The 27,961-nt window shown below is 45.0% G+C and overlaps 1 protein-coding gene across 5 annotated transcripts in view; it reads left to right on the forward strand.

Moving 5' to 3' along the window:
* The window catches only part of Ntrk2 (neurotrophic receptor tyrosine kinase 2), a 340,618-nt gene that overhangs the window by 23,410 nt on the left and 289,247 nt on the right, over positions 1-27,961 (forward strand). For all 5 annotated transcript variants that reach the window (XM_048447670.3, XM_085699633.2, XM_048447673.3 and 2 more), the window contains 4 exons: positions 10,440-10,514; positions 10,624-10,695; positions 14,821-14,889; positions 18,502-18,656. In XM_048447670.3, the coding sequence (XP_048303627.1) occupies positions 10,440-10,514; positions 10,624-10,695; positions 14,821-14,889; positions 18,502-18,656 (371 nt within the window). The remainder of the gene's footprint in view (positions 1-10,439; positions 10,515-10,623; positions 10,696-14,820; positions 14,890-18,501; positions 18,657-27,961) is intronic.

Here is a 27,961-nt window from a genome sequence, read left to right on the forward strand (position 1 = left end):
TTGTCAACTTGGGGTCATACATGTTATAACTTTAGACACCCGCCACTGCCCACTCAGGGTCATACATGTTATAACTTTAGACTCCCACCGCTGCCGACTAGGATCATGCGTGTTATAACTTTAGACTCCCGCCACTGCCCACCTGGGGTCACACATGTTATAACCTTAGACGCCCGTCACTGCCCACTTGGGGTCATACATGTTATAACTTTACACTCCCACCACTGCCGACTAGGGTCATGCATGTTATAACCTCATACTCCTGTCATGGCCTGTTCTTTAGTGAGCGGTGCTCTGACAGAAGCTCTCCTGTGTTGCTTCGAGGTTGTCTCCTGTGATTAGAGCCTAGAAATTTTTCCTCTCTGTGGTTGAACAAGGCCAGATTCTAGTCTATTCTTGCAAACCAGACAAGCAGATGGTAGGACTGACATCTTTTTACAGAGACTGAGCAGCCCAGCCTGCCTGCTCATCCAGGTGGAAGCCACCTGCCTGCACATGAAGATGAGCTGCAAAGGAGCCAGCAGGCCGACCCGGGCATGCTGGGAGGCAGCAACGTGACATCCCCAGAATTTGGAGCAATGGTGGAGCCCCAGAGTTGTGCTCACGGGGCAGCAGAGATGACTTTGGCCGTCGTGAGCAGCTGTGATTGACAGCTTTTCCAGCCATAGCAACGCTCTCTCGGGCTCCTGTGGTGCCCCCAAGCTGAGAGGACTGGTTCTCCGGTGTACCTGCCAGGACGAATTAGCTGTGAACTGCACCCCAAATCACCAAATGAGCTCACTTGTGCTTCACATAATTTCCCACTGAACCACTTGTCCTAAATAAATATGCTGACTTAACCAGAAACTGATGTAACTTTTTTGCTAATCATTTAGCGTTAGGACCATTTTGTCCTTGTGTGGTCATAGTTCAAAGCTGTGTCCTGCTACCTGATGAGCCCTGCCTTCCCATTGGCTGTGCTAGGCTACTGTGACTCCCCAGAGACAAAGCCCGAGGAGGTTAAATACATTTCTTGGAACCTTAAAAATTAACACAAAGAATCTACTTTTTTCTCCCTCTGGGACTTATTCACCATCACACGAAGCACTAAATTATGTTTGGCTATGACTATTGTCCATTTCTTTTTAGCAATAGAGGAAGTTTCTAGATGTTCTGGAAGAAACAAAAGTGTATTAATCAGCTTTCTCTTGTTGGGACACAATGCCTGAGGTGATGAAGTCATAAAGGAGCAAAGGTTACTTTGTATGTGACCCATGGTGTGAAGAGAGTGAGAGGGTGTGTGGAGCAGGGATCCTCCTGATGCTGCTCTCTGTGGGGTCTGGCTTCCTCCAACTATGCTCCGCCTCCCAAGGCTTGCACTACCTCCTAGCAGACCCGCAAGCTGCACAAGCTGGCAAACCTACCTTTTGTATTTGGCTGATGTGGGCGTCTCCTCTGTGTGCTGTGATTATCATTAATGAATAAAGAAACTACTTTGGACCTATAGCAGGACAGAACTTAGGTAGGCAGGGAAAGCTAGGCTGAATGCTGGGAGAAAGGAGGGTGGAGTCAGAGAGATACCATGAAGCCACTGCAGGACACAGACAGAAACTTACGCCACGACCTCATAGTGATATACAGATTAATAGAAATAGGTTAACTTAATATGTAAGAGTTAGCCAATAAGAAGCTAGAGCTAATGGGCCAAGTAGTGATTTAATTAATACAGCTTCTGTGTGATTATTTTGGGTCTAAGCTAGCTGGGCAGCCGGGAACAAACAAGTGACCCTTCCTCCAATATTTGGCCTTTGTAGGAATTTCAGAACCATATCGTAACAGGAAGTATTTGCTTGGGGTTTTTAAAGTGAGGTGTTTACTGCCTTTTTTTTGTGCCATTGTATTGGATTGGGCTCATTTTAGGGATCTCTAGGCAACTCCCAACAAAGTAGAGTGTATGAGGCATTAATGTCTCAGAGGAGATTAAAAGCTAGAATAATATCAGTATCTTAAAACTTTCCCAGGAGTCAGTGAAGGAATAGCAAGGCTCAGCCAAGAAGCTGCAAGCAGAAATACACTCAGATGCCTGGAGGTGGCAGCCACATGATTACATACATGATCTAAGGATGGAGTACTGGAGTAGTTTCACCATCCTCTGGATCTTTTTATTTTATTTTATTATTTTTGTGTGTGTTTGAGAGAAGAAGGAGATTCAGATTCTAAAATACGTAAATTTCAAAGTATCAGTGACTAATAAAACATTAAAAGGTAAAAGAGAAAACATGCTGTATTGGGCAGATCAGGATGAGGCATGGCACCCTAGTTAGTTTCAATTGTCAGTTTGGCACAGCCTAGAGTCACCTGGGTGGAAAGTCTCAGTTGAGGAATTGCCTTGATCAGATTAGCCTGTGGACATGTCTGTGGGGGGTTGCTTTGATTGTTAATTGATATGGGAGGATCCAACCCATGTGAATAGCACCAGCCCACTATGGGCGGCATCACCCCCTATGGAGGTGGTCCTGGGCTGTACAAGAAAGTTAGCTAAGAGTGAGCCAATGAAAAAGGCAGGGAACAAACGAGCAAGCAGCATTGCTCCATGGTTCCTGCTTCAGTTCCTGCCCCGACTTCCCTAAATGATGGACTGTGACCTCCAAGCTGAAATGAACACTTTCCTGCCCTGAATTGCTTCTGGTCTGTGTCTGCCAACAGGAAGAAGTCTAGACCACGTGGCTTGCTGAAACTGTGTGACCCATTTCTAGGTCGCGGCACATCCCTGGTTGGCTAGATTTCAGTCTTAAATCTGCATGGGAGACAATGTGATAATTCAGATAGTTTGTATTTTCCTGGTCAATGCTGGTGTGTTTTATGTAGACCCTATGCTAACCCTCCAGCTAAGTTTTCAGATGACTAACGGTGCTGTTGTTTGTTGGAAAGCTCCTGTTGGCAGATACAAACAAGCGCAAGGCTCTCCAAACTCTCAGGAAAACTGAAGAGGGTAATTTTTTGCCCATAATTACTTGGGGGAACTTTTTCATAGTTTGTACACTGAAGAGGACTGAACACTGGCCAGTCCCCATGCCTCTTCCACAGACGGAAGCACTGGAGACGCGTTGCGATTGAACTCACCAGGTTGTCAGTAAGGAGGACAGGCTTCTGGCCTCAGTGACCGCTCATTAGAATAAGCAGCTCTAAGGGAGGGCTTCATGTAGCAGACTGTGTTTTCTTCCTGTGGGGGTTAGTGGCATTTTCCAACTCTGACAAGAAAACCAAACATGGTCCCTGAAGCATGATTAATAAAATCTCAGGGATAGAATTTGGGGTTCAACCCGAAGACCAGAAAGGCTAAATAGCCAGCCACTGGCTCTTACCTCTACCTCAGTCTGAAATGGTGATCCTGCCTCCAGGAATCTCAGAATGAGACTGAGACTGAGAGCTGTCTCCTCCCGTTTTATAATCTTCTCTAGGGCTGAGATTAAAGACTTGCACCACTGGGATTAAAGGCAATCACCTCCCGGTTTCTATGGCAACTAGTGTGGCTACTGGGATCAAAAGTATGTGCTACCACTGCCTGGTCTGTAAGGCTGACCAGTGCGGCTGTTTTACTCTCTGATCTTCAGGCAAGCTTTATTTATTAAATTACAAATGAAATGCTACTGCAGGATCCTTTCCTCGGCTATGGTGCTGACGCGAAGTGGAGCCAACACAAACTGCTTCGCTCTTAAGCCTCACCATGCACCATTTCCCATAAATTCCAGGGCCTGGGAGCTGCCCTTGGAAGCCTCAGTGCTCAGAGATTGGCACTGTGTGAAAATGAAGGGTAATTTTCTATCTCCTAGTACAGGGAGGTTGTGCAGAGTCCATTTCGAATCTCAGATTCCTTCAGCAGACTCCTGAGACTATGTATTTGAAGGCTAATAAATATTCATCTGTTATCATTAAAAATATGTACATTGTTGTTTTGAATCAGTTGTATGTTAGTAATACAATTTCACTTAAATTTCTTTTAAATTAAATTTGCTTATTTTATGTATGTGAGAGCTGTGTTTGCATGTTTATAATAAGTGTGCCACATGAGGACCAGGTGCCTACAGAGACCAAAAGACGCCTTCAGACCCCTGGCCCGGAGTTACAGATTGTTGCGATTATGTGGGTGCTGGGGACCAGACTCAGGTCCTTTGCAGGGTCAGCAGATGCTCTCCAGACCCTAAATTCACTTTCAGATTTCCTTTTGAAATGGCCACATGCTCTGTTTGCTTTGTTTCCTTGACTTCTCCATGACTTGTGTTGTTATCTGTCAGATCTTCGGTTAGCCTTCCTGCACACCGCCATGCAAGTGCGTCTAACTTCTCCAGATGGACAGTGTCTGTCTGTCTATGTTCAGTCTTCCTGCACACCACCATGCAAGTGTGTCTAACTTCTCCAGATGGATGGTGTCTGTCTGTCTACATTGAGAGCTGACATTCCGTGGATGTTTCCTCTCTGCTGGGGAATGGCCATACATATGACAAACTGGGCACCCTGCACTTGGGGAGTTAACAGTTCAGCTGAGAGTGTCAGCTGGGACAGTAGAAATATAAAACTGTCTCTCTAAGTCTTAAATATAAACTTTAGGGTGCTGTAAGCCCTCGCCATGGGGTGGGCTCAAAGTGCTCCATTTGGAAAGGGCAGTTTGGGTGTTGCCCATGCTGCTTAAGGACTGCTACAGACCTATAGCCTCTCCGAATAGATCTTGGTGGACTTTCTGATAGCTCAATCGTATGGGATCTGATTTTTAGGGCTGCGGAATATAGCTGGGGCACAGCAGAGATGTGAGAGACTGGCAAGAACAAGGCTCACATGTAAGGTCCCGAAATGTGACCTGGGCTTGAGGAAGGAGGAAGGTTTGTTGTGGGTACCCTGAGAGGGTGGAGGCCTTCTGAAGAGTTGCTGATGTGGTGGAGGGGTGAGAGTCCAGAGGGCTCTTAACTGTTTGACTGTCCACTCTCTCACAGTGACTAGAAGGTGGCTGTTGGCCCCCCTGCACGAAGAAAGTCACCCTCTGCAGGGCAGTGGGAGGAAGCCTGGATTTCTGTGAAGAAACTGTTCTGCTGGCCGGCCTCCTGTGAAGTTCTGTGGGGCAGGGTTGGAAGGAGGCCCTGGGCCAGAAAGGCCCTGGGTCCGGAACTTTCTAGAATCCTAGGCCAGGGTCAGAGAAGCTGGGGGTTGTCATGGAGAAAGCTCTCACAGTCCTCGGCCAAATTCCTGGCCTTTTCTCTGCTTCCTTGGGAGCGAGGGCCCTCTCCGAGGCAGAGACCTACTGTTCTTAAAGATCCCTTAGAGCCCTACAGCTCTTCCCAGGAGCACTGGAGAGAGGTCTCAGGATAGACTTGCTGGCTGGGGGTCTGTCCAGGAGACGGCTGAACTTCAGAACCTTTGGTAGCTAGGTGTAAGTCGCCAGTCGGTAGGGCAAGGGATTTGTCTTTAGTTTCTGTCTAGAAGCTCTGGGCCCTGACTGACAAGGGACCATCTGCCGACCTAGGAACCTGAGCTTGGCTGGGTCTGCCTGCTGAGGCCTGGAGAAGCCCCTGCCCAGACTTACTACGGTCATTTGACTCTGTGGCTGTCTCTGGTTCTCCTCTACCCCTGTTTCTTTTCCTTCCTTCTTCCTCTTCTTGTTTGGGTTCCATTTTTTACTCTTCCCTCCAGCCAGTCTTCTCCCCTTTCCATTCCTCCTCGTGAAGCAAAAGCATCCACAAGAACACCTCGAGATAACTTCTACTAGCTGGTTAAGAATCGATGCCGCGTCTTTCATCTCTTCTCTTGCAAATCTTTTCTCTTTATAAAAAGAAAGAGAATTTCAATTCAACCAGATAAACCATTTAACACCTTGTGTCTTTATTTTCAGCCCTTTCTCCCTTCCTCGCTGTCAGTTTCCTACACTTTGCACATGTACTGCAAACACTGGCAGTACCGTTAAGCTTTTAAGTAAATTGTTTCATATGTATATATCAGTATATAATTTTGATGCTTTTATAACTTTGTGTAGAGATCTCTTTCTGCTTAGATACAGTTCAATTATGTATTTAGTATATTTTGCTTTTTAGACTTCCTGATATCTTTATGGGTGCACATTTTCTAGCTTTTGACTCTATTGTAATATCCTCTTGATTGTCTTAAAATTCCTCCTCCTCTTCTTTAGATAAACTCTCCCTATATAACTCAGGGTAGTTTTGAACTGGAAACCACCTCCCTTCCTGAGTGCTGGAATCCCAAGAAAGCAACAACACGCCGCCCACATGAGCAGTTCTGCATCTGCTCTCTTGTGCTTACGTGTAAGAATTTCTCTTGGGTGAGGCCTACAAGTAGGATCGCTGGACCTTGAGTGGTACCGGTTTCTAGTTTTGCAGAATGCCTGCACTGTGCCTTTAGAGTGATTATTCCAGGCCACACCCTTCCTGACGGCGTGAGGAAATTCCCCATGTCATTAGCAACGAGCCAGTGTCAGATATTAGACACCTTATCAACCTAGTGGGGATGGAGAGACACGGCAGCGTGCCTTTTGTGTGTTTCAGAATCCTAGGGGTGAGCAGCTTCCCATGCGGCTCCTGGCCACTCTGGCTTTCTTCTGTGGCTGGCCTCTTGCCTCACTGGCTTCCCTTCTACTTAGGGTTTCTCATTTGGTGGTAACTAAGCAGGATCCCCCTTTTCTTTTTTTAGACTTTTTATTTTTACCTTATGTGTATGAGTGAGTGTTTTGCCTGCATGGATGTCTGTGCTCTGGGTGCATGCAGTGTCCACGGAGGCCAGAAGAGGCACTAGATGCTCTGGAAATGGAGTTCCAGACAGTTGTAGGCCAGGAAGTCTGTGCTGGGAATTGAGCCTGAGTCTTCAGCAAGAACAGTCTGTGCTCTTGGCTGTGGAGTCAACTCCTCAGGCCCAAACAGAGTTTCTTAGTGGTAGATGGCAGGAGTAATGTATGGCTACCAACAAGCTGTGAACTTCTGGACTTAGATAAGAACCAGGAGCTGTGTTCCTAGCATCCCTTTCTTCACACTCCATGGCCATTTCTAATAATGTTGCATAGCCTTTGAGTGGTTTTCAGAGAAACCAATCTGCTATTAGATCCAAGAATAATCATCTTTCACTGGGCTTGATGCTGCTTGCTTTATCGTGAGTAGGGCGCATTTATCGTCGACAAGATTGGTCTTCTTGTTTTCTGAAGGGTTTGCAACCAAAAACCTTAAAAACAAAAATATAACTCTGTTTACAAGTCTGTATTTTTTGTTTTGCTTTGTTTGTCTGTTTTGCCTTGTTTGAGACAGGTTCTCACTATATAGTTCTAACTGTCCTGGAACTCACTCTGTAGATCAGACTGGTCTCAGACTGACAGAGATTCACCTGCCTCTCCTCCCCAAGTGCTGGGATTAAAGGCGTGCACCACCATGCCCAGCACCGTGGATGCTTTTTACACCTCAATTCTTCACCTCACTGGCATCTCCTCTCTGCTCTCTTTGCCCTCATTGTGCTTTCCTGAGCACCACTGGGTCATGTATAATCTAAGTAGCGGGTGAAAGTGAAATAAACATTTAATCATGGCACAGACAACCAAAAGAAAGGCTGAAGTAAAGATAAATGTTTCAGCCCTGGATGCTGCTTAGATGCCTGCCCAGTGTACCGGGCGGTTTGTCTTCTCAGGGTGAACTCAGTGGTCCCTGTAGAAAGGAAAGGAAATGTAGAGTGTAGTGGGTTCTCAGGTGGCCCATGGCGTTGGTCTCACTGGCCTGGTAGAGGCGGGATGAAGACCCAGTGCAACAGAGGGTTTCAGGAGGACCACAGGGGCTAACTCAGGGACACTGGCAGGTGAGCTTGTCTGCTGCTCCAGCAGTACTCCAGAGAAGCCTCCCTCCACCAATTCTTCTTTTCCTGCTGCTGTGGCAGAAAGAAGATGCTAAAAATACTCGGCAGGTCTGGAATCCAGGCCTCAGAGCAGCTTACTCACCGAGAAGAATGAGGTCACTGTGGTCTTACTGAAAACGTTAGTGCGATGAAATTCTTGGAAAAATGTCTCCAAAATGTGATGATTTTGAAACATTTCATAAAAACTTGATGTCAAAAATGGAGTATTCGGTTCAAGTCTTAATATATTTCCTCGGTCTGTGGCAGATGGGTGGGGGAAGGGATTGGCATTAGTGACTTCACTCACTCCTGTCTTGTGTCCTGTGAAGAGGCTGGTCTTGGGTTAGGAATCTGGAGTTTGAGAAGTGGTTGACCTTCTGTTTTGGAGGATGGGTTTTTGATGTTGTGTTTGTGTGGCTCCTTTTAAAATGATTTTGTTATTAGTGTAACTTATATACTCAGTCATTTGATTTTAATTTTAATGTGCCCTAATTATGTTTTCCCCTTTCGTCTTATGAATTTGCGTGTGTGTATGAGTGAAGTGTGTGCATCTGTGTGTGCTCCATCTGTACATATGTGTAAGGGCACACTTACCTCTGTGTGCTTGTGTGGAGGCCAGAGCTCAACTTTGGATGTCCTTCTCTATTGCCTGGGGGATTTGCTCATCTTCATACCCATAGAATTAGGGTTACAGGTGCACACCCCCAACTTTTATATGGGTTCTAGAGACGAACGCAGTTTCTCATGCCCGCACAGCAAGTTCTTCACCCTCCCCACAGCCCTTGCTTGTCCAAGTTCTTGCCATCAATCTTATCATTGTCTTTTCTCCATTGGGTAGAGACCCAGAGATGCTGGGTGCCCTGTGTCTTATTATTCAAGACTTATTTCATTTTAACTCATTGTTAATAGAAGAGTTGCATGTTTGACTTTAGGGTATTAATTAAAATGTTATACATCTTAATGTTTTTCAAAAATGACAAAGTAAAATTTACCCAATCATGGCTCCTGTAGTACTTTTGTAACTGCAACTGTTTCTTATCTCTCCTTCCATCATCTATCCATCCATCCATTCATCCATCCATCCATCCATCTATACACAATCCAGCCATCATCAATCATTTCATTCATCCATCCATCTACCTACCAGTGTCAGTCATCCAATTCATCATCATCCACCCACACATCTATCTATCTATCTATCTATCTATCTATCTATCTATCTATCTATCTATCTATCATACATCCACTCACCCATCCATTCATTATCCATCCATCATTCACTGTTCACCCATTCATCTATCATCTATCCATCATCCATCCATCCATCCATCCATCCATCCATCCATCCTCTGTGTACTACCTGCTTTGTTTAAGGGACTAACCTAGGAGCTGTGGTACATGTTAAGAATTATAGAAACAATTCTGTTTTCAAAGAGGCTGTGACCTAAGGCTATAGAGATGGGTTCTGACACAGCTGTCATACAAAGCAGAGCACAAAACCCTCCAGGATAGTAATTTTAACAGCTGTATGTTTGCACTATTGACGACTTTATTGATGGTACCTGACAGAAGTCCAGATCAAGCTAGTTTAGTAATATTTAGCTTTAGAAATGGCTAGATTCAAAGACCCAAGTGGTAGTTTGATGACACTGTTCATTTCACTTCTTGTTGACTTCATTCTTGGATGGCCCCTTTCTTGTGGTAGATTTGCCCACCAGAGGCCCTAGGCTAGTGTTATTCTTCCTTTATGAGTCCAGAGAATGAGAAAGACCCAACACCTCTCTTCCAAGATTCATAGTGTTAAATCTTAAGGATTAGTTTCACCGGTCTCACTGAGGTCACGTGCACATCTCTCAGCCAATCATCACGGCCAAGGGACTATTATTCTCTGTCATTAGCAAGAGTCCTTAGTTAACTCATATATTTAGAAGCCTTGTGGGCTGGGGAGGAAGGACAGTTTCCTACAGAGACTTCACTAGGGCCACCTGGGGCTTGTGGAATGTGGTTCATCAAAGGAACTGCTGAAATTGTTGCTGACTAAGGCAGAAGGAGAGAATGCTGGCCAAGAGAAGAACAGGAGGGAGAAGTGGGGGTGGGGTGGGGGGAATGCACTTCATGTTTTAGAAGACAAAAGGGGGAAGTGACTGTGTCTCTTGGAATGTGCAGAAACATGCGACCTTTCTTCCACTTCTGGACACATTTCGCCTTTGCCCAATGGTGGTGCCTTTACAAGGGGTGAGGGGGGGACTGAAATTTTTAGGCAGGAAAGAGATGCACGAGGAGACCTCAGTGAACTGGCCAGGGATGGTGAAATCTGGTTAGTTTAACTGTTGCCTTCCCTGGGAAGAAAGGACTGGGGCTGGATCTAGGGGTAGCTGGAGGAATGGGGATGATATGATCAAAGTAAATTGGACCCAATTCTCAAAGAACCAGTGATACCAAAGGAAGAATGTAGCCATTGTGCTGCGTAGGGGTATTGCATAGGGGACTCCTTGGCCACCTTGGTAAGGTGGCACGGAAATTGCCCATCATTCCATGTGAGCATCAGCATTCTGAGTCACCCACATCTCCTTTCTGCTCTGTTACAGTTTCATCGCAAATCAGAAAAGGTTAGAGATCATCAACGAAGATGATGTGGAAGCTTATGTGGGGCTGAAAAACCTGTGAGTACTCCCTGCGTCCTTACCTCAGACTCCTCTTGTGTTCTGCTGTGCTCAGGCAGGCAGCTTGCTGGTTAATTCTAACGTGAATGCCATTGTGTGTTTTCTGTAGGACTATTGTGGATTCTGGATTAAAATTCGTGGCTTACAAAGCCTTTCTGAAAAACAGCAACCTGCAGCACGTGTGAGTAGCGAGCCATTGGCCCAGGATTTTCTCACCCTTGTTTTTCTTCTTCCTTCTCCAGCCCCAGCCTTCCCGTTGGTAGTTAACGTCGCCCTGATAGCAGCTTAGGAGCATTAGCTTTGATTGTGTTTGATTTCAGAATGGCTTTGGGGATGCTTAGAACAGTCTGTTCATTCCCTTTTGTGAATTTCTGGGCCATTTCCATCTTGGACAGAGCTCTGGGCCAACGGCAAGGACTCTGATGTGAAAACGATGTCCTTGTACAAAGGTCTTGATTCTTTTCTTTGGAATAAGACATACTCCCTGGAAGACATCAAGCTAAGTAATCAAGATGCTGACTTGGCCTTGGATGGCTTAAGGAAATAAAAATTACTAATGCTTTTTCCCTTATAATAGGACCATTTGAGCCTTCATTTTCTCAGCAGCATGTGCCATGGATTGATAAGAATAGAGGAAAGAAAATCAATCACTGACTATGCTAACAGGTCAGATGACTCTTAGTAGTAGGAGCTGCTTTGCCCCAAGTCATGTTGGTATTTTGTTGACTGGAGTCAATTGGAACCACAGGAAATAAGAGTTGTTATATAGCTTTCTGGTAAGCCCCTCAGTGCTATCAGTTAAGTCAACAAATTATGCGCTTCCTGAGATAGCCTACCAAACAGATCACCCACAAAACAAAAATGTCATGGTCTCCCCTCCCCCCGCCACCTAGCTCAGATTCCCTCACACGAGTTTGGGTGGAATCAGTCTTTTGCTGGAGGGCTGTCATCAGAGTTCTTGCTGACCAGAGTCTCTTTGTATTTCACGGTTAGTTGGTAAACCCGCTGGGTCTCACCTGGACATTTTACTTGCACAGAGCGATGTCTGTATCCCCAGTACACAGACAAAAAGCCAGTCTGAGGGAGCGGTGTGACTTACCTGCTGGCCAGCTCTTCACCGTGTTCTTAAGACAGGAATAAGGGAGATAAACTCTCAGCCATCACTATCATCTTGTAACATCTGCCCCTTCTCCCTCCCTGGGGAAAACGGTTCCCAGCCTGGTTTCCATGTCGGTTATTAAAGAATCCATTGTCTTAGATCAGACTGCCTGGGTGCTCTTGTGGAGATGTGTTGATTTTACTGAAGACTTTAATTTCATAAAGTCATTATTATGAGTTCATATTTTATATGTGGCAGGAATAATGAAGTCACTTTCTAAGATATAAAACATTCTGCAAAACTGGAATAAAACTCTGGGCACATTTTAAAACACTTTTTTTTTTCTTGAAATACTTCTTGACAGCCTGTCTGGATTGGTTTGTTGGGGCAAACCTGATGTATGGGTAGCCCTTGGTGTCAGCAGGGTGAGAATGGAAAAAATGTCCCAGTGCCGTCTCTCAGAAGTAATTAATGACCTTGATAGTTAAGTTTTCGAATTTTCATTACAGATGACCTTAGACCCAAATTGCTCAGCAGTTTCATTGTGTGTTGTTTGAGTCCTGGGGGACTGATACTCCTGTTAAAATATGAACAGAGGGCCAGGGCTAATTGTAATTCTATTGATAGCCTCCTGTGTCTTTCTTTTGTATGTTGCTATGTAATAGAACAATTTTAATGATGTTCTAGTGTGCATATCCGTAAAGTTATGTATCTGATCCTGCCTCTTGATATGGTGTTAAGATAGGACAGTAAAGAGGGGTAGATATTCTATATAGCTTCCTTACCAGACTACAAACCCAGAGCCAATAATTGGTCAAGCTTCAAAAACTCTATTGATTTGTGTAGCTATTGTCAAGCAGTAGGACACAGTGACATTAGGCAGTATTCAGGCACTCACGAAGAGTGGAGAGATGCCAGCAAGCCTCACTCAGTCTTCCACTTGAAGAAAGGGGCTTTTTCTAGCCGCCGAATGAAGCTAGCCTGTCTTAGAGGATGGTAGGGATGGAGAGGGGAGTCAGGTCTAGCATCTGCCTTTTGTCCCAGCTTCTGCTTAGGACTAAGGACTCTGGGGACCAGTTTGTTTCCCCTGGATTTCCTGATTGCAAATTGCACTGACCCCGGTTATCAACACAGTGGGCTGCATGTGGCTAAGGAAGAGCTGTGTGCTAAGCTGTCTCTCCCCAGCGCTAGGCTGGCCTGACAACCCTTCTTAGCTCCCCTTCCTATACAGACAAGGGAAAGATGGGGCTATGGCCCTCCGGACTTTGAGAAACTTCAGAGGGGAGCCATGGCTCACCCTTGCCTCAGTTTGCCTAGTCCATGTTAGCCTCACACAGTGACCACTCAGAGCTCCTCTCTGGATGTATGTCTAGATGCCTTTAATTGCTGCCCAGACCCTAAAACCACAGGGACTGTGAGAAAAGCCAGCCTGTGTATTTTCCAGGGGCTTTGCCGAGGTGCTAATTATGCTCTTAACAAAGTTTTACAATCAAACAGTAAGAGGATTGTTGATTCTCTTTTCTTCCTTCTTCCTCCTTTTTGGCTTTTGGCCCCATTCCTATGTATGCTTCATAAAACTCATCTTGTTCTTTGGCTCGTAACCCCGCGCTGCACTGTGCTGCTGGCAACCCAATAGAGCAGCTGCTTCCCGGGAGGGCAGCGTGGAGCAGCGGGGGGGGGGGGGGGGGGGGGAGGCTGCTCTACAGGGTGGTGTGGAGCTGATGGGTACTCTTCCCCATTCCTCCCCTCGCTTCCTCTCGCTCCTGTTCTTTGCCTCTTTTTCTCTCTTCCTCTCCTCCACACCTCCGTTCTCACCCCCTCTTCCTTCTCTCCTTCTCTCTGTTTTTATTTATCTTGGGAGAGAAGACCGGATTTATTTCTTTTCCCACTTTTTCAGAAGGATTGGGAATTGTGATGAATAGGAACGTGTCTGAGCCTGAAAGGCAGGCATAGACTTTTTTGATGTGATGGGCTCCACCAAAGCCATTCTCAGTTCATGTTCTGAAAGGAAAGCCTTATATGGGCATGTCTTACGACTTCCTGGTGGATTATACTTTGATGTGGGGTACCATTTCCTGGGGATAGGCACATTGCTCTCCTGTGGATGGAGAAGATACAAGCGTAGAAGGCACAAGGGCATCCTGCTGTCAGCCCGGGTTCAGGTGGGTGGGAATCTCTGTGAAGGAGGTTCACCGGATGGTCACCCATGAGTTTTGAGAAGCCACATTCACCATTCCCCAGCTGGCTGGCTGGCTCTAGCTCTTGATTCAGCTCCTGGGTTTTCCTGGCTCTCTAAGAGGCCTGCTCACATGGATTAGAGCCCTTCCACCGAGATACCCTTGGACTAACACAGCATTCTGGCCTCAGATACAGGTTAGGGCCAGGGTTGCTGTCACTGTTAGGCCGTGTATCTCATAGCTTGAAGTAAAATTTAAGCAGTAAACAAACTCAGCTGCCAGGATGATGGCTGGGAATCTCCCACCCCAATGATTGTGGCCCAGATCACCGAAAATGCCCACCTGCTTGACAAAAATGTATATTTGGAACACACCAGGAAATTCATTAGGTTTTGTTTTTATTTATTTATTTATTTAGTTTTTCACCCTCAATAGGTCAACTTTCCATTGGTTTATGTAAATCTAAATATGCCGTATTTCTGGGGAGTTCAAGATAGAGCCCTCCTGGTGTTACTTGCCCTGTGCTCATGGTCTCATCAGGTCTGTTCCAGTCAGGTGTGCTCTTCCCTGGAAAGACGGCTTAAATTCTATGTCTATTCCAAGTTTTGTTTGCCACATCCCTTAAAATGTTCATGATGCTTTATAGCTGTAAAGTTTTTCTGTTCTAATGAGCTTACGATGTTATTATCTTATTATATAGTTCCCAACTTGATGTTCAAAAGTCAGGATCTCCACTAGGCTTGGGACTGGACCGCCAGTCAATTTGTGAAGCATAAGCTCTTGGGTGAAACAAAGATATTAAAAATAGACTTTGCGAGGTACCCACCCTTCTTCCATAGCGCGTAGAAACTGCGAGAGAGGCAGGGAACCCAGGAAGTTGGCTTTCTAGGTAAAAGACACCATGGGGTCTGAGGAACATGTGTACCCAATCCAAGAAAATTACATTTTGAAAACAAAGTATGTATCTGAACACATCATTTTAAAACCACAACCTTTTAAATTCACACTTAATGCATCTTATTTCTCCCAGGAATCTCACACGAAACAAGCTGACGAGTTTGTCGAGGAAGCATTTCCGCCACCTTGACTTGTCTGAGCTGTAAGTAATGATTTTGTCGAACATTTGGGAGAAAATTTTCAAAAGAAAGGAAAATTGGTATTTTTTTTAAATGAGTACCATTGCAAGTTTGTGCTGCATCAAAACTCTTGAAAAATGATTTCTCTAGTTTTGCCCCAATTGGGTGATTAAAATCTCAATCTCAATTATATGTCATTATGATCAGCTGAATGCTGTTTTTACATAAATAATTTATTTTCTAATAGAGGGAAAAGAGAAAAAACAGCAGGGAGCTTTGTGTTAAAGTGGCTTTATATTTTATGTCATCTGGCTCCTGTTTTATCCAAGCCCTAAAATAAAACAAGTTCATCAAGGAGGAAATTACAGCGGATAAAACCCTTCCAGCTTGGTTTGTCAGTCTCAGCCCAGCAGAGGCTTGGGTGTGGCCAATGGTGGAGGAGAGACCATTCTCCACCCCTGCCATCTCTGGGAGCTTTTCTCTGAGGGCCACCACGGTGCTCAGTGTGTACCCTTATGTCCCAGTCCCCTCTTCTGTTACATGATAGGAGAAACACTGAGATGTGTTGATGACTGACAGCCAACACCTCAGATGGTTCTTGGTGTAATCACCGTGAGGCAAATAGGAAAGGCCACCATTGCTGTGGGCAGGGGCTTGAGGGATGGCCAAGGCAAGCCTGGGGCTGGAAGGACAGACCTTGGAGGGTAGGAAGAAGCCTTAGCTTAACCACTTAGAAACATGTCGGGGACCAGTCTCAGGATTTCTTTTCTTCTCTGGAAAGTCAGGAATGTGAGGTGGAGCAAGAGTGGTCATGCATTAAAAGCCAACGTGGGAATCTTCAGAGCTCAGGGCAGAGGAAGTGGGTTCCAGGGCCACTGCCCGGTCTGCTCCCAGACATCAGCGAGGTGGGATGGTCCTTGGGCCCTGTTCCCATCTGGGGTGGTTCCTGTCCCCCACCTTGCTGTTGCTCCAGGCAGTGACAGGGTTAAGAGGTGGCTTGGGCTCTGAGTACCAGGATGAAGTCTCCTAGAGAAGGAACCACAATGGAACCCCAGCCTCCAAGGCTGACATATGACAAGGTTGCCCGTGAGCTTGTGGGCCAGGTACATCCAGGCTGGTGTGTACACATCTGAGTGCCAGATGCCCCAAGCAGGGAGTCCCTTGGCACTTCCACAGAGAGAGTCTGGGAACAGCTCACATGGGGTTTGGACCAATTCTTTGCTTCAACTAGTAGAGAACCATACTGCCAGAAATAGCTATGCCCAGCAGAGCTAAAAGGCAGGTCTGAATCCTGAGGTAAAGTGTGTGTGTGTGTCGGGGGGAGGGTGGGCAGGGGCAGTGGGGGGCGGTTAGGGCTTTGGTCTATCAGAGTGGGAAAGAGACTGGGGGTGATGGCACGGTCCTCAAATTAATGCCAAAAGGGTGTTCATCTGACTAGGTGCTCAGGACAAGGACACATCCTAGGAAGAGGGCCCTTCACTATGTTCAGGTGCATTGTGCAGGCAGGGGTATCCCCTGGTGGAGAGGGCATAGCTGTATGAGCAAGAAGGGCTACTTGGTGGAAATCTTGACCACTGACAATTATTTGGAATAAATTGACTTCAGGGAGTCGAAGCACTAGTGTTTATTCCCTTAAGATATTTTAAATAGATACTAGTTATATATTTCATTGGGGGTATGGCATATTTGACATTTGTATGTTGTATATAAGGATCTATACATATCTCCTATACTGATTATACATATATATGATTTTATAAAATCTCAAATATTCAACACTCATAATACTTTCTAACTCTTTTGAAATATAAATTACTGTTTGATATAGTAGGCCTACTCTACTGTAGAATGCTGTGACTTCCTCTACCTAACTGTGGCTTTGTACCCGGTTGGTGGCCTCCATCACCCTCTCGCCACCCTTCCCAGCTCCCAGTCACCACTGCCCTACACCTTATGCCTGAGAGCAGTTTAATTAGCCCCCCCTGTGAGTGAGGGCATACATTGTGTGCCTTTTTCTCACACAGCAAGAGACGTGACCCCCCTCAGAGGCAGGTATGGGACACAGGGCAAGGCCCTCCATGTAAAGGCCTTGGGTGGCACTGCGTAACGTTTCCTGGATGAGTGGAAAGTCAGAGTTCTGCTTTCCAGTTCATGTTTCAACATCCTGCTAGCCGCTTGCTCACAGCAAATCATTCAACAGGCGCTGACGGTGTGTAGGCTACCTGTCAGAATGAAGGGGAGAAAATTCTGTCTAGGATTCCATCCTTTAGTGGGAGAGGTGGGTGCCCAGGCCAACCAGAGCAGCTCCCACATGAAGAGAGAAGAGAGTCAGCTCTCTGCCGGCGCTGTGCGCTGTGCGCTGTGCGGCCATGTGAACATCCTGCGTTCCTAATTGAAAATCCTTTCCATTTTTTTCCATTTGACTTATTTAATTACAGCCTCATTTTAGAAAGACGTTAGCTATTTGTGTACTCAGAACTCTAGGAAATGTCTTGGGTGCCTTGACTTTGAGCCAATGGTGGGTCTTTTCTGCCTGCTATTCCATGTCTTATAACATCAAATCCTGTTTGGATGTTGGCGGAATATTTGGAGGGGTGCAAGCAGATAGAAATTAAGCCAGTCCACCATGACCACATTTCCCCCTCATCCCCCCAAGAAACTCGAAGGAAAGTCTCCAGGGACCTCTGAGATTCTTAGAGCACAATCAGAAAACCACAGGAGTAAACGAGGCTACAAAGCCAGGTCCCATCCTCAGGAAATCTTAAGTATTGTGGTTAGCGCCAGGCAGCGTCTATGTAACGATTGAAAATGGCCTCATTTAAAGGTTCATTATCATAAATGGAATTCATCTTAAATAGGCCGCTGAGCATTATAAATAGCATTAAAGATTTTTTTCCTTGTGGTTTTTGTTTTCCTCTTGACCACTTCCTCTTTCACCCACTGTAGTACATAAGCATCCAGACAGCATGGCTGAGGTCTACCACACCCTCCGGCAGTAGGACTGCACAGCTCAGCCTGGGGAGTCCAGCGAATCATACCCCAAAACCCCCACTGGGTTGAAGATGTGCATATGTGTTCTCTACCTTCCTTCCGTCCAGCTTAGCCCTTAACCTTCTTGCATGAATGAAAAGGACTCTGGTTGTATAATGCAGAAAGGCTAGAGAGACAGTCTCCTGGTTCCTGCACCTCAGCCTTGGATTCCGATATCTCTAATTTCATTTTAAACGGAGACAAACGGGTTCTGCTTTGCCCACTGAATTGAGAACTCTTAAGTCTCTAACTTGGTCAGAAACAGGTGTGTCAATGCTTCTAAAATATTATCACTGGCAGCTTCACTTATGTACGGAAGCAGCCCCCTCCCCCATCATGAGACGCTCTGATGTAGCTGTGTGTTGTTCGGATCTGCAAAGTTCTGCATTTCTTCACTGCTTTTAGCTTCTGCAGTGTTTGCACAGAACGCAGCACAGGAGTTATTAGATACCGGGATGAATAAAAAGCATTGTCATGCCACGAAGGTGGGCATGCCTTTCCAAGGTTGGCGGCGGAGATGCTTTCCTCCTGTAGTCCATTCATAAATACCAGAGAAGCTGAAACTTATGTGGAGCCTGATTGGGTTGCATTTCTGTTCCATGTAGGGTCCTGGTGGGCAATCCATTCACGTGTTCCTGCGACATTATGTGGATCAAGACTCTCCAAGAGACTAAAGGCAGCCCAGACACTCAGGACTTGTACTGCCTCAATGAAAGCAGCAAGAACACCCCCCTGGCAAACCTGCAGATACCCAATTGTGGTAATTTATTTTTAGATCAATGGGTTCTAGGGTAAATTAATTATTCTAATTGCTTTGGTATGGTAGTGAGTCTGGGGAGAAAACTACTACCCAAGCTTCACAGAGTGTGTTGTGGATATGTCTGGTGAATCAGATGTTTACGGGCAGTGCGGGGAAGCCAGCCTGGAGCACCTTCAGTGAATATTCTTTCAAAGTAGAACACCGCTTCTGAATGGCTGATGTGGAAGAACACGGGGACAAAAGTCTACTGTTAATTCCCTTGTAGAGTTGTCTGCCGGTCTGTCCACCATCTGTCCATCCGTCTATCCACCTCTCAGGTATCCCAGAAAATGTCCTTGAGGAGTACAGCTCTCCCGGGTCACCCATGTAGGCCATGCAGAGGATAGAGTCTAAGCTGGAGCACAGTCCAAACCCGCACGGTCCCTTAGGCATCCCTTGCTGCCCCACACTGTGCTGTGGCTGACTGTGCTTCCATCCGCTTGTCCCTGTGTCTGGGTTCAAGCTCCCATTCTCCCCAACATTTCTAGAGAGTTTAAAGTGACACCTTAGGGCAAAACTCAGCTCTCAGTTAGAGTTAATGTCCCGCAAGGAGGACAATCAGAGTCAAGGTTAGGATTTTAGGACCCTGTGTCTTGTTTCTAGAACCCCCACATGTGGGTGTTAGTCCATCGGCACAGCTTCCGTCGTTCCAACAGAGGGCAAGCTCCGAGGGCAAGCTCTCAACCGATTCTCTTCGCTCTGGCCAGGCGACTGGTGACCAAGCAGGAGATTATGTGCACCTGATCGGAGTCTACAGGAATGTGTGTTAACCGTTTGTCTTCAGAGGCCCCTGTTTGCAGTCCCACTTTTATTAAAACCAACACTGTGGCTGCTTACCCTTGAGGGGGATTTTATAAAGATAATAAAGCCATAACCGCTTGCTCCTTACTCCGTGCCACACAGATCTCTCTGGTGCAGAGTCTTCTGCTCTCCTCATGGGGGAGTTCCTCTCTGTTCTCTTGCCAGCGTCCCTCAGCCTTCTCTGTCAGCCAACCTAAAAAAAAAAAAAAAAAAAAAGGAATGAAACAAAACTCCCAGCATACCTAATATCGCTTAGTAGGTCTCTATTGCTTAGTAGGTCTCTATAGCTTAGTAGGTCTCTATTCCCGGCTGATGAGAGATAGCTTCGGTGCACGCTAGAGAAACTCCTACAGGGGGAAGAGATTCACTCGGCTCCCACCCAAATCCCCACAGCTGTTTTGACCTTCTGATCCAGGAAACACAGAAGAGAGCATCTGACACAGGCCCTTGTCCCATGAACCACCTCCGGTTGGTGTCTGCTTTGTCCTTGCCCGACATCAACTCTCTTTTTTATCAATCCTAAAATGTGGCTGCATGGTCCTGACGCCCTGACACGGGCTCAGAGGTCACCTGTCCTTGGTATGGTTACCTCTGAGATCCAAATAGAAGAACGTTCAAAGGAAATAGATTTTTTATTTTTTTCGTAGTTTATTTTTGATATTTTTCTGTGGCGCACCATACAGTTCATGTAATGGGCAAGGGGCTGGAGATTGAAACACACAAACACACAGAGACAGAGACACGGACCATCCTTGATACCAGAATGCCCCAAGAACGCCCCCTTTATTGTGTTCAGGGGCAGCTTATATAGGGATAGCCACGCCCCATTCAAACCCACCAGAACCACTCTCCTGCCATCAGGAACTCCTGAGGGTCTCATGCTCAGAGCAGCTGTAGGCACTTAGAGCAGGGGAAAACAAGTTGTTTACAAGAAATTCAGGATCTGGGGTTCACTGTTCCCAACATTTTTCATTTCTTTTGTTTTTCTCCACAGTTCTTAATGAATTAGGTGTTTGAGAGTAACCTTTTCACATATACACAGACACACACAGGCACATACACAGAGACACAGACATAGACACAGACACACACAGACACACACACACACACACACACACACACACACACACACACACACTCCTTGCAGGGAACTGAGGATTTATTGACACGCTAGAACTAAATGGCCACATTTGTGATCCATTGTGGTGTTATCAGTGCTTGTTAAGCAACATTTGGGGCTGTGCCGGTGAATTTGCACACTTCAGTGCCTGCCGCTTTCCTGAGGAGCATGTTTGTACTTTCCATACTCATCTGTGTTTTCAGGGAATTTTTATTTATTTGCAACTGCATGGGTAATAGAAATACATTTTGTCATAGAAATTATTTTCCTGTACTCTATAAAAACACATTTTTAAAAAATTTATAATCATTTTAACTCAGTAGTCACAGGCCCATTAGATTCTAACTATTACAAAGCATTTGTGGTCAAATGTATCTTAATTACACTAAGTGTTCCATGTTGAAGGCTATTTGGCTTATTTCCCATTATAAAGAAAGATTTTATTTTTATTTACTTTTAATAAAAAAGTTTATTTGTATATGTATGGACCTGGATGTAATTACGTGCACCACAGGCATGCAGTGCCCATAGGGGTCAGAAGAGGGCGTTGGATCCCCTGGTACTGGAATCACAGATTGTTGTGAGCCACCATGTGGGTGTTGGGAACTAAACACAGTCCTTAGAAGAGCAGCAAGCACTCTTGACTGCTGAACCTCTCTCCAGCCCCAGTTCCTGTATTATTGCTATCATGGTGTCCCCACAGCATCCTTCTTCATGCTTCTCTGGAAGACATCACAGAAAGCTGGACTTCCCTCTCATGTGACCCATTAGAGTCTGCTACACCCATAACTAACCACTCTAGCAAGTTATGTGCCTCATATCAGCAAACTCTTAAAAGTGCTGCCTGGCCTTTGAGTGTGTATTGTCCTGATTATTAATATTCTTCAGTGTATAGCAAACCGACTAATGATCTGATAATTGCACCTCTTTCTATGCTTTTCTCAGTTCTCTGTGGTATTTCTTCTTTTCTTTCATTTAGTTTCATCTTTAGTTTCTGGGTTTTTTTAAAATTTGTTTTAAAGTTACAAAGTACACTTCTGAATTTTTTTGAAAAAATAATAAATCCAAAACATTTACTACATATGTTTCACTGTGCATTTTCTGTGTCTAGAATGTATAGCACCAAAAAAGGAAAAATACTTATATTTCTCTGCATCTCTTCACCCATTTCTTAGTGTTTTATCATCTTAAATTTTTTATTTTCTTCTGTTCAAAAGAAAATGTTTACAAGCAATTGACTAACGATTGTATTGAATTCCATGTATTGCCACTTATTAGAAATTATTAGAAGATGCAAATGACATGGTGTCCTACATCTGTAACAACAACAAAAGCATTAGGAGATAAATAACGTAATTTGAAAATGTTTATAAAGGCGAATTAATAGGTGATTCAGAAATATACTGGAAAGACAACATCTATGGGTTTTTACTTAAGAAACCAAAATTATTTCCTTTCTTACCACCATAGGTGTGTATTCCTGTTTGAATGGCAGAGAAGGGACATCAGAAACACTTGCTACACTCAGACACACACATAAGTAAGCCACAGGGAGAGAGCTGGGAGATGTTGCTTGATGGTGTTTTTTAAATGTTTAAAAATACATTTAAGATTTCCATTGGTCTATATCTATTGTACCTGCTACTGGGCCACCTAAGGACATTTTCAATCAGTTATACCATGTACTTTGAGTGCATTGTCTCTGTGTCTGTGTCCCCTTCCTCCCTTCCTATCCTTTAGTACTCTGTTTTCTTGAACAATTTTGCTTCGATGTTTATGTCATCTACGTGATTTTATGTGTTTATGCAACATCCAGTACCTGCAAATGAGAGAAAACATGGGGTACTCATCTTTCTGCGACTGGCTCAATCCACCTAACGTCATTATTGGTCTGTTGACGTGAACTTCATTCTTCTGCACAACTGGAAAGCAGGCCAAGGCTCTTTATTCATTTCTGTCGGTGGGCACCGTGGTGTGTTGTATAACTTAGCTGCTGTGTGTAGACGGCAGCAAACACGGATGAGCTGTAGCTGTCTCTGACTTGGAATCTTTGTGTGAGTACCTAGATGTGACTGAGCTTGGTCATTTGGTGGTTCTAGGTTTTGTTTTTTCTGAGGAGGCTCTGTAGCTATTTCCACAGAGGTTGGGCCACTCTATATCCTTCCAAGCAGTGCGTGAGGGTTCCATTTTGTTTACCTCCTCGACAGTGTTTGTTAGCATGTGTTAATGTCTGTGATTCTCACTGGGGCAAGGTAGAAGAGATTCTTTAATTTCATGCATCTGATGGTGAGTGAGGTTGAATGTTTTTTCCTCCTGCTGCTTTGCTGAAAATACTTATCAGCTCTAAGAGTCTTCTGACGAAGTCTGTAGAGTCTCCTGTGTATTACATTATCTAAAAATGGGGAGAGTTGAGCTTCTTGCTGTCTTATTAGTACTTTATTTTATTTTCTTGTCTTATTGCTTTAGCTAATACTTCAAGTACTATTAGATAGTAGTGGGGAGAATGAGTACTCACTCTTACTGTGAAAATGCTTTAGATTACCCCCATTTGGTATGATGGCTAGAGGTTTGTTGCATACGGCCTTTAGTGTGTTGGAATATGTTTTTCCTATTCCTAACGTCTTGGGGGCATTTGTTATAAAGCCGTGCTGGATTTCATCAGAAGCCATTTCTGTGTCTATGGAGACGATTCCGAGACTGCTGTGCTCAAGTCTATTTCTGTGGTGTATTATATTAATTGATTTGTAAATGTTGGGCGATCCTTGTGCCACTGGAATGGAGTCAACTTGATCACAGTGAATGGTCTTTTGAACGTGCACATGTGCTTTATCTGCAAGTTCTTTTTTGACAAGTTTTGCAGTTAGGATCATTGGGAAACTGCCCTATAATTCTCCTTCTGTTGTTGTGTCTTTACCTGGTTTTGATACCAGCAATGCTGTTTCCTAAGAATCGTCTGTGAAAGGATGACCAGTCTTGTTGAGAGTAGGGTGATGAGGCCCTTTAGCCTCAGTGTGTTGGGGTTTGTCTGTCATTACGTCTAGCAGCACTTGTCTTATGAGATTGGGTGCTCCGTGTTCAGTGTGTTAGGCATTTGGAATTGCACTATGCTCTTCATGGGTTAATTGCTCCCCGAGTCAGTACGCGCTGACCTTTGTATCTTATGACTGGTTTTGATTTGAGTCTCCTTTGTCACACATCAGAACAGTGACAGGTGCTTGTTTTTTAGAGCAGTTTGCTTGGAATTCCTTTCCCAGCGTTTCACCCTAAAGTTGACCCCATTTTTGATGAAGACATACACTCTTGGAGGCAACAAGTAAATGGGTCATTTTTCAGTTGGGTCTGCTGGACTGTGCCTTTTGATTGGGGTAATTGACACAATTGATATTTATAGTTATTGAAAGGTATATATTGAATTCTGTCATTTTTAAAATAGTGTTTGGGGTTTTGTATTCCTCCTCTGTGTAACTGCTGTTCATGTGGTTTGTTCTTTCCCGTAGTTTGTTGGGAATCTTTACCTTACTCTTCAGCCCAGAGGTGTCTTTAAGCTGTCTTCTCTCGCTGCCTAAGAGATCATCAGCTCCGTTAGTTTGTTTTTATCAAGAAATTTTTTTCTCCTCCAATTATGAGAGATTATTTTTGCTAGGTATGGTAATCTGGGTTAGCAACCATTAGGTTTCAGAGACTGAAAATATATTGTGTGAAAATTTTAAGGTTTAAAAAAACCTTAAAACCCACCAGCCTTTAAGGTTTCTGCTGAGAATGTTCTTTTCGGGTGAGCCTGCTTTTATATGTGACATGTATTTCTCTCTTGCTGCTTTCTGCATACTTTCTTTGTTCTACATATTTAGTATTTTAACTATAAATTTCTGATCTTATCTATTGGTTTTAAATGCATCCTGAGCTAGAGTTGGCAATTCTTTCAATAGATTTGTTTTTTTTTTTTTTTTTTTTTTTGATGCTTCTATACTAGGACTTGGACATCAGAATTGGTTTTTTGGTTCTTTTTTCTTCCCTTCCTTCCTTCCTTCCTTCCTTCCTTCCTTCCTTCCTTCCTTCCTTCCTCCGTCCCTCCCTCCCTTCCTCCCTCCCTCCCTCTCTCCCTCCCTCCCTCTCTCCTTCCCTACCTACTTACCTTATTCCCTCTCTTTTTCCTTCCTTCCTTCCTTCCTTCCTTCCTTCCTTCCTTCCTCCCTCCCTCCCTCCCTCCCTCCCTCCCTCCCTCCCTCCCTTCCTCCCTCCCTCCCTCCCTCCCTTCCTCCGTCCCTCCCTCCCTTCCTCCGTCCCTCCCTCCCTTCCTCCCTCCCTCCCTCTCTCCCTCCCTACCTACTTACCTTATTCCCTCTCTTTTTCCTTCCTTCCTTCCTTTTCTTTTAAAATTCTATGCACTGCCCTTCCTTTGGTAGGTTCGCTTAGTGCAGGAGAGGACTAAGTCTCAATAAAGCTGAGGTGTCATTCTTCACTGCAGAACTGGTCCTCAGGGCAGCAGCAACTCATCTGTTTCTCCTGAGTGCCAGTCACTGTCCTGGGCCAACTTTGATCTCCTGCTTGGACCTGCAGCTTCTCGTGGGTGCTGTGGAACTCCCTATCCCTGTAGGTTTTGTTTGAGGACATATTAGACTTCCTCCCTGAGTCCCCAGCTTCCATCACTGTGTTGCAGAATTCCCTGCATGCTCACAGACCTGATCCCAGGTCAGATCCGACCCCCACCACAGTTTCCACTCTTTCTGTGTATCTGTGACCTTACCAAGTGTCAGCTCAGGTTTCCTCTCTGGGTCTGCAAGTTACACTTGGCACGACAGAGGACAGTTTATGGGAGTCAATTGTCTCCTGCCAGAAGGAATCTAGAGCCCGAACTCAGGTCATCAGGAAAGTACCTTACTCTGAGCCATCTTGGCCATCCCAAATCACCTTATTCTTAGAATGGAGTGTGTGTGTGTGATATTCAACCCTTTACGAGAGGATTGACGTTTTTCCTTCCTCTGTTGGACTGGGAGGGTGGGGATGTCTATTGTGGCAGTTACACCTTCAACCCTGTATCCAGGGCACTAGGCTCACTCTTAGTGCCACCCTAAGTTTCCAGAGGCATGTCTGTTCTTATCGCATGGAAGAGGGTCTTCTTTCTTCTCTCCTTGTGACTTTGTACCGATGAGTCCAGAAAGGGGCAGGGGTAAGGGTTTAGCGCCATTACTATTATCTGGTCAAATGCCCCACAAGTCCCGACCTGCAGTGAATAACTATACATTTATTCATGCTGTGGCATAGATTGTGGTCTGTTTCTCTTCATAACCCCTTCGAGCTTCAGAAAAATGATCAGCTGTGAGGTGGCAGGTGTGTTCGTGCTATTTCCGCATTAACTGGGCAAGAGATGCAGTGGACCAGGTTTCTGAAGGACTAAAGTAGATCCTACAAATGGATCTTAATGTTGGCGGGTTGTGCGGATTCATCTTCTCGGGGTCGGGATGAAGGAACGTCCTCTCTATGCTGCTCAAGCTGGCTTCTTACTCACAGCCATCCTCTTGCCTCAGCCTCCCGAGTTCTAGTGTGACAGACGTGAGCCATCAGCACTGGTTTCTTTTAGTGTTTCAAATACAGTTATTTTAAATGTTCTCTGTTCAATTTCTGCACACCCCATCAGTCTTTTTCACATAGAAGCTTTTCAATAATTTCTTCTGGCTAACTGGGACTTGCACTTCAATTTTAAATACTACAATTGTGACTTAATATTACCTGGGCTTCTTCGGAAAGTGTCGACAGCGACAGCAATGGTCCATTCTAGACGTATGGTAAACTTAGGAAAGGCGGTAGTTCTCCGGGTGTATCAGAATAGCTCTGATATCAGGGTGTATCATCTGAGCTCGCTGGCAGCCAGTTACCGTAAGAACGATGGCCCTGTAGTGGGTGTAAAGGACGTTGGCTTGCTGTCGAGGAGCGGGGTGGATACTGTTAGATCATCCTTGCCAGCCCGCTGGGTGGAAATCACACCTGCCTGTGGCGTCGTTGTTACCCATAATGACTGTTTCCATGTTCAGTTTCCCCAAACTTAGCATAAGGACTCCTCAAAGCCTCACCCACACGATAAGGATGGGTGGCGGCGAAGGTCAGCAGAGGTCCACACAGGTCTGGAAGAGAGGCCTTGCTCCCCTGATTGAATTGATGTCGATGATTTATTTCAATGATTTACGTTTAGCGTCAGCTACAGTTTGTAGTAGCTCGTCTCTGCTTCGTGCACAGCAGGACACATCTTGTGTTCATGGGAAACTGGGAAGCTCAGTTGGTGATGGTTCTACACTGTCAGCTTCTGCAGTAGAAAGGGAAAGCTGTCCTGATACTCTGCACGGAGCAGAGATCAGGAAAGCGCCTTCAGAGGCTTGATCTCTGTCTTCCTCCAAACACTTCGCTTCTGCGTCTTATTTTGTTTGCTTTCACTTTATTAGGGTTTTTTGAAAATGAAGCAAAGCCCTCAGGGGGTGGGCGCTTTTCTCCACCCCTCTTAGAATGTCAGACAAAGCTGTTGGAGTTCCTGTTTCTGAGTTATCTGAAAATCGTCGCTTCTGTACCACAACTCACAAAAGCTGAGATGTGTCACTTCCAGTTTGAGCTTAGGAAGATGTATTTTTAATTTTCTGTCTTTTTTTTTTGCATCATACTATAAGCACTTACATCTAAACAGATCAATCTTATTATGCTGACTCCATTCATGTCTGTCTGTCTATCTATCTATCTATCTACCCCCTCTCTCTCCTCTCTCTCTGTTTCTCTCTCTCTCTCTCTCTCTCTCTCTCTATATATATATATATATACATACATATATATGTATATGTATGTATGTATGTATGTATGTATGTATGTATATGTTGTTACTGTTTGGTATCAAACTGGAAAGTATGCCGCAAAGATAGAGGAAGGCTCAGATTGTTTTTTTCCAAAGTAGAATTCTATGGTTCCTTCTGCACAGAGAGAAGGGGGTGGGAAGGGGTATCTGGAGAGATGACACAGTGGTTAAGAGGACCAGTCACTCTTCCAGAGGCCCCAGGCTTGATTCCCATGTGTACATACATGGTGTTTCACAACAGTTTGCAGGGGATCTGACGCCCTCTTCTGGCCTCCTTGGGCACTGCATGCTCATAATGCACAGACACACACTCAGGCAAATCACTCAACATAAAGTAAATTGATACAATTTTTAAAAGAAAGGAGAAAGGAAAAGATAGAATGTAGACAAAATCTTAACTTACTGGGTAATTTTATACCCATGAGTGGTAACCCAACAACCAATGAACAGAGCTCAGAACTGAACAAATTGACAAGGCATACCATCATGTCTTCATGGTTTATAGTGATACAA

The sequence above is a fragment of the Myodes glareolus genome, chromosome 14 (assembly GCF_982192425.1).
Source record: "Myodes glareolus chromosome 14, mMyoGla1.1, whole genome shotgun sequence".
NCBI lineage: Eukaryota > Metazoa > Chordata > Mammalia > Rodentia > Cricetidae > Myodes > Myodes glareolus.